This window comes from Peromyscus californicus, unplaced genomic scaffold (assembly GCF_007827085.1).
Source record: "Peromyscus californicus insignis strain IS unplaced genomic scaffold, ASM782708v3 Scaffold_7__1_contigs__length_154581171, whole genome shotgun sequence".
In the NCBI taxonomy this organism is placed as follows: domain Eukaryota; kingdom Metazoa; phylum Chordata; class Mammalia; order Rodentia; family Cricetidae; genus Peromyscus; species Peromyscus californicus.
In genome coordinates this window covers 61,768,942-61,789,123 of record NW_026294595.1, presented here as the reverse complement: position 1 = coordinate 61,789,123, position 20,182 = coordinate 61,768,942, and the positions used below count along the sequence as shown (strand labels likewise).

Here is a 20,182-nt window from a genome sequence, read left to right as displayed (position 1 = left end):
GTCGCTCACAGACCATAGAGAGGAAGACCTGGCTAGAAAGACACCAGCCGGGAGGACCAACGGGACCGTCGCCTAGAGCGTCGGTACCCCCAGGCACCCTAAGCTAGTAAAGCGAGGGTCTTGCTGTGGAATCCCACGCGGCTGGATTCCTAACTAGGAAATGGGAGCTCTCCTTAGAAAGTTACAAGCCGCTCTTCAAAGCGTAGATTCCGAAGAGAAATTATGCAGTTTTGTCAGGCTTTCAGGTTTGTTTGTGTGTTGGAATCGTTCATGTCCCTCCCTCCTGTAAAATAGTCTGGGAAGGAGTCTGTCGAGCAAGAAAAATACAGAGCTGGGGCCAGAATTGATGCCCCCACTAGCTGTAAAGGGAATGCGGGTGTCGGTGACTGCCTGCTTACCCACTGTACCCTGGCAAAGTGTTTCGGATCCTTTCTGCAATGAGTTCACCGTCCACCCCCAACACCATCCCATCCATATCCCTAATTTGTGGGTTCTCGGGAAGAGCCTGGCAGATGGCCGCATTAAGTTCAAGTGCTGGTGTCAGATTTACCTTTGAGCTAGGACTTACTTGAAACCACATCAGCCTGAGTTGGCAGAACCCGGATGGCCTCACATAGCACGGGGGTGCATCTTGCAAAATCTGAAGCCCAGGTCTGAAAGAGATGCTTGATTTATCTCGCCCTGTAAAATGGGGGTTTTACAGATGAGAAAAGTGAGACCCACGAAAGATTTGCCCAGGGTGTCAGTGCATTGTCATCAAAGCTGGAGCCTAGAACTCAGATTCCTTAACATCAGCCTTTTATCATAATCATGAGAATCCAACTTTTAAAGTCATTGCTAGCATGTGCATAAAGGCAGGATGTTTAAACTCCCGGTTTTCCTGACAGTTGTCGCGCTGACTTGCTAACTTGGTCCTGGGATATGAGATAGTCGAAATGCATTCTTGCCATCTAGAATTTGTGACTTTAACTGTTAAATACTGCTATTGCTAGCACTATTTAGCTAAGTCAAATGGCTTAAGACATAATGAGAACCTATTGTTAATGCAGCACTTTACTAAGATTGGAGGAAACTGTTGAAGATGGTTAAAACAGCCCCAACCTTTTAGGAGCACATACCCTAACAAAAGATTCGAGTAACCTGGGGATAAAAAGGAAAATTCGACAATGTCTGTGCAACCAGAAGAGTTTCAACCACTGCTGCCAACTGGAGTTAGAAATAAGTGACTTTCCCCATTGTAGTGGTACAAATCTGTAATCACAACACTGGCGACTGAGGCAGGAGGACTGTGAGTTTGAAACATAACAACACAGCAAGTGAGACCAGTTAGGGAACATAATGAGATTCTGGAGGGCAGGGGGAGGGGGAATGGTAGGAAATATGTGAGTGACTCTTCCTCCCAGGAGACCCAAGAACCCTTTCTCCCCCATTTGTGCTATTAGGTAGAAGTCGGCAGACACACAGAATTGGAGTTCTTGGCTCAGGCAGATCAGCTAACTCAGGAATGGACCCTTACAAGGGGCTTTGGAGACTGACTACGGAGCGGCTGGTGAGCTGTGGGAGAGACACCGCATAAGAGAACAGAATAGAAACAGTAGACAGAGAGCAGATAAAACATGAGTCCCAGAGGGCCCGAGCCAGCTGCATCCCAGGCAATCTGGAGCCCGGGATTGGAGACCCCACCCCTGCCGTGACATCACAGGGGTGTGGAGTGAAGACAAATAAAAAGGTGGTCCGCCGCCCTGGCCCTAGACCGTTGGCAGCCAGAGTGTCAAGAGGAGAGAGAGAGACTAGGCACTGACTACAGTTGCCTGGCTTACAGGAACTAGCTCTATTCCTCAAGTCCCACTAAGCGGCCCACTCCGGGCCTTGATCTCTTTCTCCCCGAGGTCGTCTCCCTGGGCTGCCCTTCTGAGTGGCAGTGAGCACTTTCTCAGTATGAACTGTATATCAGACTTCTTCACCTACGAGACTACCAAGTCGGTGGTTGTGAAGAGCTGGACCATTGGGATCATCAACCGAGCCGTCCAGCTGCTGATTATCTCCTACTTTGTGGGGTGAGTCCTTCAGGTCCCGGGACAGGAGGGCTACCTGATGTCCTTCCCTCCCTCTCCCAAGACTGCTCTGCAGCTTCCAGGGCTTCCCCTGTGGGAAGCACTTTGATCTGTGAGAGCCATGTCCTGGGGATTCGTCTCAGCCACTCCCATCCAGTCCTGTCTTCAGGTGGATGATTTTACCCAGTAACTCTTCCAGGGCTGGACAATGATTCTAGACACATGCTCCAAGGATAGGTGCATTCCCTGGGCAGGAAAGGACCCATATGGTCCTTCCCAAACTAAAAAAAAAAAGGGGGGGGAGACCCCTCCCCACACTTTTCCATTCCCCTCAATGGAGTCTTTGGAGTCTCAGATACAGGAGCACAGGAAGGAGGTACTGAAACTAGGGAGATGGACTGATGTTGTGTGGAAGAAGAACCAGCTGGGGAGAAAAGAGGAGTGAGTGCTGGGTTTAATATAGAGTTAGGAATTCCTTCCTGCCATGGGCTAGATGGGGAGAGGTTAGAAAGGCAAGAAGAGACCCTTGTTCTTGGAGAGTAGAACAAAGGAAGGAACTGCCCCTCCAGGTAGAGAGAGGCACGGGCACAGATACATTCACAGAGTTGCCAAAGAGAAAAGTACCTTTTCTGCCTTAGTGTGGGGCTCTCCAACCAAGAATGCAAAAATGATACTCATTGTTAAAAAGCATAAATTCATTCCTCTACCACACACACACACACACACACACACACACACACACACACACACACACGGACTTGAGCAGATAATGGCTGGGAGGAAAACACAGGTCTGTCCTTCTTGTGGTCATTTCTACACACTGGTCGGCACCAGGAAACGCAGGCAGAAACCTCAAGGGTTTTCTTTCCTGGCTTTCAGGTCTGTGGTCGCTTTCTGTTCCTTGAGACAATGAGTCTGTTTATGAAAGACAGCAAGCCACTGACTAGGTCATGAGTTAATTCAGGCAAATCGAAGAATATATCCTGTGTGCATGTGGGCTAGAGCTGAAAGGTTGGAGTAATGTGGAGAGGTTGGGTGTGTGGAGAGATGGGCAGATGTGGTTTTTTAAAGTGATTTTTGTTTCATGGGTTTGATGAAAGCCAGTAAACTTTGGTGTTCCAGTGTATAACAAGGCCATATAGCCTTGTGAGGACATCAGAAGGAATACAGGCTATGGAGTAGGAGTAAATGGCCTTGAAACTACTTTCCAATGTTGTTTTGTGAAAGATGTTTAGAAATGTTCCATATTCCTGTCTCCAAAGTAAGGCTCAAAACTGGTTCCTTTTTGCTTGGCTAGTTTGTTTGGTTTTGGTTTTTTAAGACAGAGTCTTATGTATCCCAGACTGGCCTTAACTTACTATATAGGTGAAGATGACCTTGAATTCTTAATTCTCCTAGTGCTGGAATTATAAGTGTGGGCCTGCACATTCAGTTTATATGGGCAGGTTGAACACAAGGCTTTGTGCATAGTACGTCATTACTCTACCAACTGAGCTACATCCTCAGCCTCAGTTAGTTCTTCAGCCTTCTGTGTTCACATATATATTCAGTGCCTTAATTGTTGATAGTCACGGGATGGCATATTGGTCCAAATGAGTACAGAAGCTTTTTCAGCACATTCCTAACCTGGCCTGGCTCTCCTGGCTCCAGGCAGGACATTGATGGAAGACAGAGACAGCCGTCTCCTGGACTAGCCCCCTTAGCCCTGCACTGCCCTTGGCTGCCCCTCATCAGAATCAGATTGAATCCTTCAGTGCTGGGGGCTTGAGTCCAGCTTGCTCAGGGGACCATGAGAGAGGCTCTTTGGCGTCTTGATACGCAACCCCATCCATCTGCCAGCCTGACAGCTCCCCGTGGAACAGTGCCTTGCAGTTACATCAGCACACTCGGCAGCCCAGCCCCCTGGCCCAAGCTGTTTATAGGAGCCTAAACACCACGTGACTTCATGAATCCACTGTGATTAATTTAGCAAAAGTGCATCAAGCATCTCTTCATGCCAGGCATTGTACACTGAGGGCAGAGCAGTGGACAGGAGCAGAGGGGGTCTTCATCCTGTAAGCATCACACCCGTGAATGTGGCAAGAAGTGGATATTAATCCAATGATCCCCACAAACAAATGCAAAGTTTTAACAGTGTCTACAATACGCGCAACACCAAAAGTGCTGCCCCTGTAGAGGCACTTGGCTTCGTCTGGAAACTGAGGGGGAGTTTTCTAGAGATGGCATGTTCAACCTAGGTTCTGAAGGATGGGTAGAAGCAACCAGATGAACAGAAGGATGGAAGAAGTCCCAAGGCAGAGAACCTACCTCTGTGAAAAGATCTTGGTCTATGGGAGGAAGAAAAGTTTATGGGAGTTGAGGCTAGAGTGTAGACAGACTCCTGGGAGCACAGAGGCCAGAGCTGGCATGCCCCGAGCCCCTTCGTTTTCACAGGAGAGGAAAGAATGACAGGGACGATACTGACACTCTCCAGCCCACACGTGTGGCTGAGACTGAGGAAGAGTGCTGTGGTGAGATCTGAGCTGCCGGGGTGTGCAGGGACTGAAAGGAGTAGAAGTGGGTGTGGGAGAGCCTAAAGGAGAGAGAGAGCACTTCGAAGACGCCATAGAATTGGGAAGGGTTTTCATTTTTTATATATTTTATTGTATTCGTTCTGTGCGGTAGTGGAGCATGGGCATGTGTAGGGGTCAGAGAACAACGGAGCTGGGGGGAGGGGGGGTATCCGTTCTCTCCTTCCACCGCGTAAGCTCCAAAGATAAAATTCAGGTCCTTAGACGTGACAACAGGTGCCTTCACGCCCTGAGCCAGCTCGCCCCCATCCCTTTAAAGGATGTAGAGTGACTACTGTGGCACTTAACCAGGGAGACAGGACACACAGCTTTACCTAGGAAGTGTGGAACATGAACTAAGCATTCACCTTATACACTCACAGCAACACACTCCCTAATCACCTGGTCTCTAGCCTCAGCCACCTGTTGTGGTTGACACCACTTCACCCAGAGTCCTTCACCCACCCTAGGTGGGTGATACCATGCTTTTGACTCCCAGGTGGCACCCAAGGCTCCTTGCCAGCACACTAGGTGACATGCTGGGAGGACCAGTTGGCATCCCTCATCCTCTAGGTACCAAGGGGAGTGACACCCATTGTTTGCCCGCTTTCTCCCTACACCACAGCCTCAGGATGAAGGGACTGCATGGTGTGACATCCCTGCTTTGACACAGGCCTGTGAGTCTCAGTCCCCAAGATCTAGGAAATGGGTGTAAGAGTGCCTCCTGTCCGGGAGTTCTGGGTCGAGAGATGACACATGCCGAGTGCCTGTCCCGAGACGGTGACTCAGTAGTATTAAGTTAAATGTGGTAACTGTTATCATTCCTGGACTGCCTGCTGTGCCTCCCTCTTTCCCTCTGCCCAGCTCACACCTTCCTAAAAAGACCCCTCTCCTCTGACACACACAGCTGCGCACACATCACACCTCCTCCCTGGCCTCCTCCTCCCTGACTCCCTGGGGTAGCCGGGAGGGTGCTGGGATGCTGCTTGGGCCTCTTTCCTGCACATCCCACCTGCCAAGGAGCTGCCACCGCCTTCCGCTCTATAAATAATAAACCAGAAAATGCAAGGGGGAAAAAAAAAGAAGTCGGAGCAGCAGAGTAAATGCCAAGAATCAGAGGCTCAGGCCTGCTGCATCTCCTAAGCCCTGGCCTCTAGAGACAGCCTCAGCCCCTCTGTTCTGGAAATGAAGCAACCCTTCACCTCCCATTGCTAGCTACCCTGATGACGTTCTCAGCCCCATGGGGCCACTGAAATTCTTCCATTTGTTAACTCAGAGAGAATTCTAATGTGGTCTCCTCTCCCTACTGGGCATACAAAGAGTCTTAAAGGAAGAGGAGGAGGAAAAGACTGGTTAATTTTTTCTCCATCCCAAGCCCCTTCCTCCTAAGACCTTCCTGAGCTAAGGGATGCTTTTCTGTCAGTGAAGCAGGGGTCTGACCTTGAGATATAGCTACAGACCCTACAGTGGTGTGGCTGGGAGTGGTCCAGAGCAGACTGCCATTTGGAACCCACTTCCCAGCCATGTGACTTTGGGCAAGTCAGCTTTTGTATTGTTTCTCCAACTGTGGCACAATGTTCATGATACAGCTGTCTTACAAAGGCTTTATGGACTGGGTCAGTGTCCATAGTGTCTGGGTCTTGGTAGGTGATATGACACTCTGAATGCTCTTTGCATCTACAAATGTGCCCTGACTTTAAGGACAGGGTACTGGCCTCAAAGAACCATTTCCTTAGCTCAACATCAAGAAGCACGTCAGTCCTGTGACAAGGCACCCTGGAGTTCCAGAAGTCTGTTTGGACTGTGCCTTACTCTGTGATGAGTGTTCAGCAGCAGCCACCATCTTAGCTGAATGAGAGTCAGGCCCCCAGACCTCATTCCCCATCATTCCAGAGGGCATAAGGCCATGAGCTAATGGTGCTCTTTCAGATAACTTCCTTGGATTCTGTAACAAGATGCTGCTGCCTTCATCTCTGTTAGAACATAACATGGTGAATGAGACCTTAATGAAATTCCTCCCCTTCAAAAGGGAAAACTCTTGCGAGCGTGGTAAAGCAAACAGCACTGCAGATTTCTATAAAGGCGTGGTGCTCAGAAGAGCATTTTACAAACATGTGGATAATGCTTAATGGTGCATTAATCAACTTGCCTGCTGCTACAAGGCAGCCACAATAAAGCAGGTAACAGGTTCAGAGCCATTTGGCAGAGCTGCGACTCCACCCTCTTTCTCTCCTGCGAGAAAGCATTCAGAATCCAAGTGGATGATGCTACCAAAAGAAGCAGACAAATATAAGAGATAGTTATGCTAATTAGTTTAATAGACTCATTCTGTAAGGTGTACATGCACCAAAACATTCACATTATGCCCCATAGATACAATGATGGCTTGCCTTGCATTTAAAGTTAAAACAGAGTGCCTGGGAAGATGGCTGGATGGGTAAAGTGCTTGCCTTGCAAGCACAAGGACCTAGATTCAGCCCCAGAACTTGTGTGAAAAAGACCTAACACTGTTGGACATGCATCTAATACCAGTGCTGGAGAAACAGAGACAGGCGGATCTCTGGGGTTTGTTGGCCAGTCAAGCTAGCCTAGTTGGTGAGTGCCAGGTAAAAGTGAGAGACCTTGTGTCAGGTAGATAGATGACAGATGGATGGATGGATGGATGGATGGATGGATGGATGGATGGATGAGAGACCCTGTCACAGGTAGATAGATAGATAGATAGATAGATAGATAGATAGATAGATAGATAGATAATAGACAGATAGATGATAGATGGATAGATAGATAGACAGACAGATAGATGAGAGACCCTGTCATAGATAGATAGATAGATAGATAGATAGATAGATAGATAATAGATAGATAGATAATAGATAGATAGATAGATAGATAGATAGATGATAGATGGAAAATAGATAGATAGATAGATAGATAGATAGATAGATAGATAGATGATAGATAGATAGATAGATAGATAGATAGATAGATAGATAGATAGATAGATGATAGATGGAAAATAGATAGACAGACAGATAGATGAGAGACCCTGTCACAGATTGATGGATGGATAGATAAGATAGATGGATGGATGGATAGATAGATGAACAGAGAGACACATGAGATACCCTATCACAGATAGATAAATGATAGATAGATAGATAGATAGATAGATAGATAGATAGATATGTAGATAGATAGATAGATAGATAGATAGATAGATAGATAGATAGATAGATAGGAGACCCAGTCACAGATAGATAGATGGATAGATAGGTAGAGAGATAGAGAGATGATAGACCAGTAAGAGAGCCTTTATGTAAAGCTACCTTCCACCAAACCTGAAAACCTGAGTTCAGTCTCCAAGTCCCACAGAATAAAGAAGAGAACTGGCTTCCACAAGTTGCCCTCTGACCTCCTCATGTATACCACGGCGTACACATACCCACTCCCACCAAAGTAATTAAAAAGTAGATAGCTTCTGAGGAATTACATACATACAGAGAGAGAGAGAGAGAGAGAGAGAGAGAGAGAGAGAGAGAGAGAGAGAGAGAGAGAGAGAGAGAGGTTTAAAAGTTATGGGGATGGTACTGAACCACTCACTGAACAAAGGCCTCACAAAGATCAGCCTGTGCTTGCTGTAAGAAAGACTGAGTCTGTCCTACAAGTGACTCTACTTCCCTTAGTGGTCTGAAAGCAACTTCCTTCTGATCTTCTAACAGTATAAGGACCTCAAAGGTCATACAGTCCAACCTCCACCCCTAAAAACATCTCCTCAGCATACACAAAACATGGAAAAGCAAGCTCCCCAGTCTTCACAGCCATATGGTGTCCATCACCTTCTGAAGCAGCAGTTCACGGCCAACTCAATGACAGGAGTTCCTGGGCTGGATACCCGCTGCCTCCTTTCAAATGCCTCATGCCTGCCCGACCCAAGTACTGCCTCTGCAGCTGCCCTGCCAGGGGTGCCCACAGCAAGGTATTGTCTGAGCTAAACTGTCCCAAACTCCTTCTGTCATCTTCCGGTACCATCTCCCAACCTTCAAGAGAGGCAGAAAAGGATGTTAATCCAGCCTTTCCAAAGTATGCTGTTTGAGTTTGCCACCTGTCACAAGTTCTCTCTCCCAAACTGGCTTCTGTGGTCAAGTAGGATGAGCAAGCTGAGGAGTATATCTCAGTGGTAGAGTGCCTGCCTAGTCCTTGTGAGGCCCTAGGTTCCGTCCTTAGTACTGCAATACCATAGCCACAGTAGTGGTAATGATAACGATAAGGTTAACAAAATTTAACAGATTACTAGTTGGTTGTATAGAGTGTGCATATTTTCCCAAACCTATCTGATAGGTTTTTCTCACCTACAGAATAAAGACAGTAATTGTATTGACCTTCCAGGGTGCCACCAGGCCCAAATGTCAGGCCGGGACGGGTATAGAGACTGATTGTCTTAAACTCCGAGGTCTGTGGTAACTTTTTCACACGGGGAGGCAGGCCTTCACAGATGAGCAGAGCTGGCAGTCTGAGGCCCTCCCTGCTGCCAGGGAGGCCTGGGAGGGGCTGCAAAGCAGGTATGGGAATGGAAGAAAGGGTTCCTGCCTCATCCACTTCAACCTATGGGGAGACAGGTAATGACCACTAGGTGGAAGCACAATGCAAGGAATGAGATTAGCACCCCCATTTCCCCAGCAGTATTCGCCTCCCAGGCAGAGGCACAACCACTGTCCATACCCCGCTTCCTCCTAATTTCCCAGCTGATCCTTGGCCGGATGAAGACTACCAAGTAGCCTGCTCCAGGGACTTTTCCTCAGTTTCTTAAATGTCTGCCGTGTTCTGGCACACAGGGCACAACTATGCATAAAGCTTGGGATGCACAGGGTCTGCAGCCTGGGACCTTCTGTCTCTTCTCTCTCCAGAGGGGGGCACCTTGTGATCAGCAATAGTTTTGGCCATGCATATGGCCCACAAGGGGGTGGAAATTCCCTCTTAGGAGTTAAAAATAACTCGAGGTTTTTTATGTGTAAATCACAAGTAGGCTGGGACTGTAGCTCAATATTGATAGAGCACTTTCCTAGCGTTGCAGAGTTCCCGGTGCAATCTTAAAAACAATGCCAGGCATGGCAGTGTATACTGGTAACCCAGTGCTGGTAGGTGCAGACAGGTGGATAGAAGGCTCACTGGCCAGCTAGTCTAGCCAGTCACTGAGTACCAGATTCAGTGAGACCTTGTTTCAAAACAGGTAAGGTAGACAGTGATAGAGGTGACGTTGGAATGTCTATTTCAGTATCAACTTCTGATACCAGGCATGGTGGTGCAGGCCTTTAATTTCTAGCACTGGGGAGGCAGAGACAGGGGCATCTCTGTGAATTCAAGGCCAGCTTGGTCTACAAAATGAGTTGTAGTCCAGCCAGGGCTACACAGAAAGACTCTGCTTCAAAAGGAAAAAACTACTATCAACTTCTGGCCTCCAAACACATACACACATCTATACACCCCATGGCAGTGCTGGAATAGTAAGACTTTCTTCCATAGGAAGGAAGTTAGAAAAAGAGGTGCCCCCTGGAGGTGGTTATGAAGACTCACTGCACTAACCAAGGACTCATCCTGGTTCCTACCCCCGACACCTGTGCCTACCAAGCACCCCCAAATGACTCTAATGTTGGCGGGAAGGAGAACTTTCCCAGCCCCCTTCTCGTAAGCCTGCGGACTCTTTCTCTATCCCTGCTCTCCTGCTGCAGGTGGGTTTTCCTGCACGAGAAGGCCTACCAAGTGCGAGACACCGCCATTGAGTCTTCAGTAGTAACAAAGGTGAAAGGCTTCGGACGTTATGCCAACAGAGTCATGGACGTGTCCGATTATGTGACCCCACCCCAGGTATGGTGCCCTACCCTAGGGACATGTGCATGCCCACATCTGGGGAGAGTGGGGACAGAGGGGCAGGCATCCTGAACCAGCGGCTCCAGTACTGTTGGGGGAACAAGAACCTGCCCTCCAAAGTGCAGAACTGGACATGAAGAAGCTGGGCTTCCCCACCACCAGACCCTGTTGTGCTCGTGCTTCCGTGGAGAACAATACAGAAAGAGAGCAAGAGGGGCCATCAGGTGGTTAGAAGAAGTTGGTTTGAATGCCAGCTGTGCTCCCTTGTTAGCCCCGCCACCTTGGCCAAAGCACAGGCAGACTGGGGCTTCCTGCTCTGTAGAGCAGAAATCACTTCCTGCCCTGCAGATTGGGATGGGGCTCTTTTCGTCTCCCCTTTCCTCCCAAGGGTACCTCTGTCTTTGTCATCATCACCAAGATGATCGTTACTGAAAATCAAATGCAAGGATTCTGTCCCGAGGTGAGTGGAACAGGTCAAGGCAGCACATGGGCAGGTGGTGTGAACAGAGGCCCACCGGCTAGCCTTGGAGCTGTGACTGGACCTGCCACCCACCAGAAGCCACCGCTCCGGGAACTCGTGGGAGGCAATGGGAGCTATTGGGTTGACCAGGGCCGAGGGAGGGTCCCTCATACACCTGTGACCCTGTCCCCCGACAGAACGAGGAGAAGTACCGCTGTGTGTCCGACAGCCAGTGTGGTCCTGAGCGCTTCCCGGGTGGGGGTGAGTGTAGCCCTTTCCTCCCCCCCCCCAACTCCAAGCCTTCATGGGACTCTAAAAGGCAGTGAATTCTTCATGGGGATAGCCCGTTTCAGGAAAGGGGTCCAGCCTGTTCTACGGAATTCTGCCAGTGTTAGAAGAGGTTTGCTGGGTGCCAGAAGCAGACAGGGCTGTGGAGGTGCATGGCTCCTGCCCCAAGCGTTCAGTCTAGGTATTGCAGTGGTAGGGTGGAATAGTAAGTGGTACTAAGGAAACACAAAGGAGGGGGGGGACGGGAGGGGGGGGGGACGACACAAGGATGGTTCTAAGAGGTGGTTCCAAAGGCCTCCTGGAGGTAACCTGAAGATGAGGAAGATCTGGTCAGATGGAGGGAGCTTCCTGAAGGGCGTTCTAGGCAGAAGGGATAGCTCAGATGAAGAGACAAGGAAGAAGAGTTCCGGGTTGTTAAGGACACACACAGCAGATTGGCTTGCCTTGCTCACCCGCCAAGGGCCCTGGTGAGGAGGGGGATGGGAGTGACAAGGGGCAGGATGCCACCTGGTCATGCGGCTCCACCCTCCAGGGATCCTCACGGGCCGCTGTGTGAACTACAGCTCTGTTCGCCGGACCTGTGAGATCCAGGGCTGGTGCCCCACCGAAGTGGACACCGTGGAGATGTAAGGCTCTGAGCATCCCCAAGCATAGGAAGGGTTTTGTGTGTCCCCGACTAATGTTCATTCTGGGAGTAGAAATGTTATCTCAGGGTGTCATCTCCCTTGCCCTGCCTCTGCCTCTCACCCTCGCTCCCATAGGCCCTTGGTTCATAAGATGTCTCCTTTCAAGAGCAACCCACACCCAAAAAAAAAATATTGCTGAGAAAAGCCCCCCCCCCCCGTCTGCCCTCTCCTGGAGAGCTGAGTCTCCATTCTCACGCACAGGCCTATCATGATGGAAGCTGAGAACTTCACCATTTTCATCAAGAACAGCATCCGTTTCCCTCTCTTCAACTTCGAGAAGTGAGTCCTCAATTCCTCCCTCCCTCCCTCAGTCTGCCGTAGAGGTCCCCCACTGTCTCCCCATCTCCTCATCTCCCTGGAGCTCCTATCCCAAATGTCACGTAGCCAACGTCTCCGCCAGTTTCCCGGCCTTAGAACTCTGAACCCACACAGGAGTTCTGCTTGGAGCTGGGAAAAGACAACATAACCTGGCTGTGGACACCGAGGCCTCCTGCGGTCGGAGTCTGAAGTGTCTGTCACTTTATTTCTTCCCACCTACAGCCCTCAAGTGGAGGTTGTTGTTTTGGGCGTGGTTTGGTTTGCCCTCACTACATTGACTCAGACGGTCAACAACTGCCTAGCGGTAACCAGCCATGTGCAAAGCACCCTGCCAGGCCCTGTGGAGATACACAGAGCAATTGGGAGAGACTCTGCTCACCAGGAGCCCGGTCTGGTAGTTTGGAGACACTGGCCGGACATTCATGGCCCTATCATTCGATGGAACATGATGAGGGTTACAAAACCGTGCAGGGAAAGAGGATGTGTAGATGGGGAGTGACGGAGAAATGGTGCAAGTAGATGTCCCCACCTGGGTGTGGAGGGCTGGAAGCATCCAGAAGACTGGAGAAAACTTAGGCATAGCTGTCTTTACTTTAATTCTGGGCCTCGTCTCTCTCCTCTTTCCTTCCCAGGGGAAACCTCCTGCCCAACTTGACAGCCAAGGACATAAAGACCTGCCGCTTCCACCCTGAAAGGGCCCCATTTTGCCCTATCTTGAGGGTAGGGGATGTGGTTAAGTTCGCTGGGCAAGATTTTGCCAAGCTGGCCCGCACGGTAAGAGCCTGTCTCTTCTCCATGACCCCCTACCTACCTGGAAAGCTCAGCCCTCCCATAGATTTCAGGGACAGCCACTGGCATGCTGGACAGGAGCCACAGCAAGACAGTGCCACCTGGTGGAAACATCCCAAACATGCAGATCCCTGAATCCATTCCTATCCTGAATCCCATCCATCTCTCCCCCCAGAAATCTCGCCTCTACTTCCTCAAGCCTCAGTTTCCCCTTCCTACCATCCCATTTCACCTCAGAAGAGGCCTTAGGTCTCTTAAAAGTGCCACAACACAGGAAAGTGGTCTGCAGCAGGTCTCTCTCCTGAGTTGTATCTCAGGGACTTGGAGGCTCCAGGCTCTTCCCCAAGGACACCCCCTCCCTACCAGTGACCTTCTTTCCTCCCTGCCACCTCCCGTGTAGGGAAGGGAATGAAACCACTCATCACAAATCCTCAGCCCTGACTGAGCACAGAGGAGAGCTCATATCTGGCCCTTTCTTCAGGGTGGAGTTCTGGGCATTAAGATCGGCTGGGTGTGCGATCTGGACAAGGCCTGGGACCAGTGTATACCCAAATATTCCTTCACTCGGCTGGATGGAGTTTCTGAGAAAAGCAGCGTCTCCCCTGGCTACAACTTCAGGTAAACCTCGCTGTCTGAGCAGGGGCAGAGGCCACAGGCAGCTCCAGAGACATTCATCTCAAGCGAAAACACACATTTGGAAGGGTTTCAGTCAAGCTTGGGGAGGACTTCCTGACAGTTAGCCATCCCTGACTGGTGAATTGTGCTATGAGGTATGGATTCCTGTCATTAAAAGGGGTCCGGGGTTTGGGAATTTAACTCAGTGGTAGAGCGCTTGCCTAGCAAGCTCAAGGCCCTGGGTTCAGTCCTCAACTCCGGAAAAAAAAAAGAGGTGGGGGGGTCTGACCCCCTTGGATCTGCTAAGGACAGTAGTTACACCAGATGGCCAAAGTCTCCTGAAGTACTCGATTCTGTAATTCCTTGCCTGTTTTTGGCTCTGTTCCTGAAGCTATAATGTGCCTCGTTCATGTCCAACTAGCCCTCTTCCCGGCCCTGTGCCTGAATTTTCTAAGATTCTTATTCCCACAAAGTAAGCACAATATCTGGCATTGTTTCTTTTTCCAAAATGGTAAATTGACATTTCTTTCTAAAACCAGGAAATCCCATGATTCACAGTCAGCAACTATAATGATCACTAGTTCTTTCATGCTTTTCTGGGGGAAAAAAATGTTTTTTTAAATATCATCTCATTGATATTCCAAATAGCTTTGAGGCTTAAAGGATTTCTACTTTGGGGAGTTTTTCCATTTGGCAAAGGGGAAAGAGGAGAGGCAGAGGGTGATGAGCTGGGGTCTGGAACAAGTCCTTAACCCCTTCCTTGACATGGCCCTGTCTGTGAAAAGCTGGTAGCATTGGCAGGGTGCTTATTCACCGAGGGGCCCACTGGCCAGTGAGTGGAGTGCTTTGGCTTTCTCTCTCTGTCTCTGTCTCTGTCTCTCTCTGTCTCTGTCTCTCTCTCTCTGTCTCTGTCTCTCTGTCTCTCTCTCTCTCTCTCTCTCTCTCTCGTGTGTGTGTGTGTGTGTGTGTGTGTGTGTGTGTGTGTGTGTGCGCGTGCGCGCGCGCGCGCATGTGCACTTACAAAGGTCGAAGAACAAGCTTCGTTTATTCTTTGCTTTGTCTGCGGCAGGATCCTGCACGTCAGGATAGCTGGCCTGTGCACTTGTGGTGATTTTCCTGACTCGGCTTCCGGTACTACCGATCCCTGTGTCACTGCCTCTGGCTTTTACGTGTGTTCTGGGGATCTGAACTCAGGTCTCGGGCCTACACACTGAGCACTTTTGCCAAATGAGCTATCTCCTCAGTCCTTCCCTTAATTTCTGAAAATTCCCAAACTCCCAGAAGGACGCTGATTAAGTCCACAATGTTACATGCTAAAAGAGCGAAGAAAACTAAATCGGCAGTGATGGGAGGGAGCAGAGTACATAGAAGAGTGTGTTTGTTCCACATCTGAAGAGTCGTCACTCAAGCCTCCCTTGTTGTAGTAGTCTCTGGTGTGATGCTGCATGATGTGTGTATTGGTTATTCTCTTTGCTCCTGTGGAAACATTCCAGAAGAAAGCAATTTGAAGCAGGAAGGTTTGTTTTGGGACAGTTTGAGGATACAGTCCATTGTGACGGGGAGTCATGGCAACATGAGCATTAGGTGGCTGGTCACATGGCATCCTCGGTCAAAAAACAGGGAGAGATGCTCCACCCACTTTCTGCTCATTTGTGGGATTGTGCCACCACATCCGGGGTGGGTCTTCCCACCTAAATTAAACCCTCCCTCACACAGGGCTAGAGGTTTGCCTCCTAGGTAAATCTAAGTTCTGCCAAGTTGATAATCAAGATTAACTATCAGAAGGCTTCGTTTCATCAGCTTGACAACCAAGCATATCATTTTTAAATCAAAGCATTCCATCCCTGATCCCTAAAATTTCATGTTCATTTTGTAATGCAAAATACATCTAGTTTATCTCTAAAAGTCTCCAGTATCTCAACAGTTCCAAAAATTCAGAAGTGTAAATGCATTTTCTTGTGAGATTTGGGAAATCTCTTATCTGTGAGCACCTATAAAAGTCAAGCCTACAAGTCATATACTTCTTGTATACAATATCATGAAGAAAACATTCTCATTCCAAAAAAGGATGATTGAGAAGAAAGAAAGCAAGACTCAGCCAAGATCTGATCGACTGGATCACAGCAGGGCGAACACCAAATCCTGTACTTCCATGTCCGGCTTCTGGGGCTCTTGACGGCATTGGGTAGGCCGCATCTCCCTTGGGTAGCTGTAGTCCTCTGGTTCTCCTGCCTACTGTACGCATAGACTCTCTCTTGGGCCAGCTCTACTTCACGCCTGCAGTTCTTCTTGGAAAACATTCCATTACTAGCATCTCCAGTATCCTGGGGTCTCCATTGCAAGTCAGGCTTCACCTTCTCAGCTTCATGCCATGGCCTCTTAATGCCTCCTCACAGGGAGTCTGACCTCACCCAACTACATACTGCCTGGCTTCGCTGCCCGCTTCTGGGACTCCTTCATTCTTGTATCCTCCATGCCTGCAAAGCAGTGCCACATGGAAAATGCTGCCAAGTTGTGCTGCCAGATCAAGATGTAGCATAACCCCCTCAGACAACAGTTACCGCAACCTTTGTGTGCCTTTGAGGCCGACCCTGGGAAAACACTTTCCTATGTGGCCACTGGGGGCAAAGAATACCTGTCCTCTGGTTCTGGTGCTAGCATCCTTAATGTAGGCTTTCTCTTTTTCAAGTGAATTTGCATTTTCACAAGTGGGAGCTTTCTGTGAGTGGGGCCTTGCCCTGAGGGTACCTTTCCTGTTGTCCTCGAGTTCCGGTTCCCTTGAATGACATTGATTTCTTCATCAACTGCAGCTGCTTTCTCTACATCCACTTGAAACTTGCTTGTACTCCTTTCTCCCCGTGCTGTGCGCTTCATGTGTTCTGCTGTCCGTGCTGCCCTTTTCCCGCTGTAGACCTGCCGCAAAGGGGCCCGTCACTCTCTTCTTGTGTCATTCTAGGGCTTCTCTAGTCTGGAGCCCAAACTCCAGCCAACTAGTTCCAAAGGCCTGCAAACCCACGTGATTGTGTTTATCACAGCAGTAACCCTGCTCCCGGTACCAATTGTTTGCATTAATTACTTTTCTAACTTCTGTAATGCAATACCCAACAAAAGCAATTGAGGAAGGAAAGATTTGCTTTGGCTCATGGTTTTGAGGGCATAATCCTTAGTGGCAAGAAGGCGTGGCAGCAGGAGTGTGAGGGGACAGGCCACTGTTGCATCCTCAGTCAGCAAGCAGAGAGAGGTGAATGCTGGTTCCACTTCCTTTCTCCTTTGTACTTGGTGGGTACTCCAGCCTATGGAATGGTACTGTCTACCTCCAGGGTTGGTCTTCACCCGTCAGTGAAATCTCTTTGGAAGAGTCCTCAAAGGCATGCCCATAAGTCGGTGTCCTGGGTGTTCTAAATCAAATCAAATTGACATTCAAGATTAACCATAATAATCCACTTTCTTTTTCACCTTACTTTGCAACTTTAAAAAATAATGGCCCATCCCATTAAGCTTTACATTTGATAGTTTAAAATATATATATGTATGTTCTCTGGAAAGAAGAATTTTTAAAAATTGAAATTGCTTTCATAATCAACTCCAGAGTTTAAAAAACCATAGGAAACAACACATATTTTAAAGTAGGTTAAAAATACTGTTTGGCTCACTGGAAGAAATTGGCATATTTATTCAGTCAGTTCATCACACTGAGATCAATACAAAGGATATTTGTATGGTAGCTTAAAAATAGTAATATATTTTAATAAAATTCTCAATCTAAAGTACAAGTTTTCATACTAGAACTCCCCTTGGGCCATTAGAAAGTCTTCAGTCCTCCAAATGACTCATTTGACAGAAATGCTTGTGAAGACCATGTCTGCTATGAAGACCCCAACTACGGGTATCATACAGTTTAGAATAGTACCTTTCATTTGAGGAAGAACTTCTTTGGAGTTCTGTATCTCCTGTTGATTATGCAGTGACTGTGCCCTATCTAGGCACAATAGGACTGGAGATACACTTAGTTCAAAATAAGCTTTGGTTGAGGGTATGAATGTAGCTCAGTTGGTAGAGTGTATGCCTAACATGCAAGAAGCCTGAGTCCCAGCCCCAGCTCAAGAAACCACGCAAAACCTAAAACCAGGAATGGTGGCACTTGCTTGTAACTTCAGCACTCAGGAGGTAGAAGCAGGAGGGTCAGTTCATGGTCATCCCTGGCTACATGGGGAATTCAAGGTCAGTCTGGGCTATCTGAGCCCCTGTCTCAAAATAAATAAATTAGCTTAGATTGTTGATTTGGCCAAAACTGGAAAGAGAACCTCCAAGGACTCTTCCAGTGTCATATTCAGGATCTAGGGGAGCCACCTGAGAGGTATCGGCTCCTCTAAGGAGCCTGAATAACTTACTCTTGTAATAGAGCCAGAAGTACAAGGCAGGCAAAACTGCCCTGTTGGACCCTGGGTAAAGTTCTCAGAGAGCCCAAAGAAAACTGCCATCGGGAGACAGATGACATCCGTGCCAAGCAGGGTACTGCCTAAGTTCTGTCACATCTCTCCACCTGGTCCCCACTACCCTCTCATACAGCAGTAGATATCCTGACACTCCAGGCCAAACTGATAGTGTGGCGGGGAGGCCACAAAATCATCTTTCTGAATGCTCGGATAAGAGAAGAGGGCACACACCGTGGTTTCTATGACATGGTGATTTCATGCTGTTGTTTCAATCTCACAAAGCTACTTAGCAGTAGGACTGACCCTCATTACCCCATGTGCATAACATTCTGTGTTTTGTCTATTCCGTACCCATTCTAGAAGGTCGGTGCTACAATCCTTCCACTGTCTTGACGAGAAAAGGCAGGCTCATTGAGTTCACTCTGCCACTGTCACACATCTAGTACACGCGGGTCCTGGATGTGAATACATTTTCTTGAATGATATCTACCACAACCAGGAAAGCTAGGGACATTCACGCTTGTTAATTTTCAGTATCGCATGCATGGGTGGTTGATACTTTCCACCCTGCTGAAAAACAAAGAACCCAAGTTCCCGGGGTATGAAAATACTAGCAGATGCCAGCGGCACAACCCACAGCCTGGCCTCTTGCCTTCCAAAGAAGTTCATGTGTCTCTCCCTCCAACAGAAGCCAGATTTCTCACCACTCCATTGTTGCCATTGGCTCTGGAGAGAGTGGAATTATTCAGACAAGATTGGCCTTGCTTTAAGCTGCACATCTGATACCCAGGGGCAGCTGGAGACCTGCACTTCCATCACTAATTACTTCTGCGGCTCATTTCTATGCCTCCACCTCCCTGCTTTCTGCAGCTCTTTGCCTGCAGAATCATTGATTTTGATATTGTCTAGGTGTTAAAGATCCCGTGGGCACATCTAGACAAAGCTGTCCCTTTCCAGAGAGGAAACAGAAGCTCTGAAGGGGAAGTAATTTGTCTAAGATCATGAGAGCATCTTAGTGTAGCCTTCGAGGTCACTCTGCCCAAGCTCCTGGCATCTGTTTTCCTAAGACACAACCCCAAACAAAAGGTTACTTCATAAGGTGGCCTCTTTGTAATGAGTCAGGTCCAGTTACTGGAAAGGTGGCCTCAGGATGCATCTCTCTTCAATTCTTACCTAATGGACTTGGTTCTCTCCATTTAAGTTAATTTTTGTGTGATCCCTAAAGGCTTTTGTTCTTTCTCCACCTGCAGCTTGGTTGAGAGACTATTTTGGTTTCACATGTAGGTCTGTCTATTCTGTATAGTTAGATATTCTAAAGCTCTCTTAACTTACTGTTTTGTTTTGTTTTAAGCTTTTTTCCAAGCATATTGAGAGTACAGTTGCTAAGGTTGTCTGGATTTGTGGTGGACAAAGTTTAGCCATATCTAAAAATAAGAACTAGCAGCTCAACAGTATACAGATAAAAGACAACCCCCCTCCACTCCCCCAGAGGCAGGAGGTGGCATCCTGTAGCTTAGACACAGGACTCGGGTGGGATCTTGCAGCCCAGGTATGCCCTCCGTTCACCTCAGTTCACTCAGTTCAGTACAGGATTTTAAATTGGGCTAATTGTTGTATGTGAGCATGGTGAGTTTGTGAGAGCATACATGTGTTTGTTAGTGATTAAATGTTTTAGGCCAAGTGAGAGCAAGTCTGTGTGTGTGTGTGTGTGTGTGTGTGTGTGTGTGTGTGTGTGTGTGTGTATGTGTATGTGTGCATGTGTGGGCATTGATGATTTAACGACAGATTTATAACATCATATCTATCGGGGGCTCAGCAGGAACCAAATGACAGACTTTAATTGAGTAATTGGAGGAGAGCTTAATAAAGGGGCTGCTTTGAAAGTGTGGGCAGGGTGCAGGGAAATCACAGGGCTAGAGCTACAGAGGCATGGGCATGTCAGGAGAGGGAAGCCCCACCAGCAGCCAGAACAAAGGCAAAGCAGCCCACCAAGGCAGGGAGAAGCTTGGACCAGGGGACACATGTGAGATCCAGTCCAAGTCCCTCTGCTGCCTTGTGGAGGTCTCCAAACCCTTTATGCCCCCAATGGGAGTATGAACCATTGCCCAGTAAAAAGGCG

At 48.4% G+C, this 20,182-nt stretch overlaps 1 protein-coding gene across 2 annotated transcripts in view; it reads left to right on the top strand.

Moving 5' to 3' along the window:
- Positions 1 to 64: 64 nt before the first annotated feature.
- The window catches only part of P2rx3 (purinergic receptor P2X 3), a 37,893-nt gene continuing 17,775 nt past the window's right edge, over positions 65 to 20,182 (top strand). The window contains exons 1-9 of one of the 2 annotated variants that reach the window (XM_052724796.1): positions 65 to 245; positions 1,443 to 2,057; positions 10,333 to 10,468; positions 10,860 to 10,931; positions 11,129 to 11,192; positions 11,752 to 11,845; positions 12,107 to 12,184; positions 12,856 to 12,997; positions 13,494 to 13,630. In XM_052724796.1, the coding sequence (XP_052580756.1) occupies positions 1,939 to 2,057; positions 10,333 to 10,468; positions 10,860 to 10,931; positions 11,129 to 11,192; positions 11,752 to 11,845; positions 12,107 to 12,184; positions 12,856 to 12,997; positions 13,494 to 13,630 (842 nt within the window). In that variant the 5' untranslated portion in view covers positions 65 to 245; positions 1,443 to 1,938. The remainder of the gene's footprint in view (positions 246 to 1,442; positions 2,058 to 10,332; positions 10,469 to 10,859; positions 10,932 to 11,128; positions 11,193 to 11,751; positions 11,846 to 12,106; positions 12,185 to 12,855; positions 12,998 to 13,493; positions 13,631 to 20,182) is intronic. The other variant, XM_052724797.1, reaches the window with a different exon arrangement.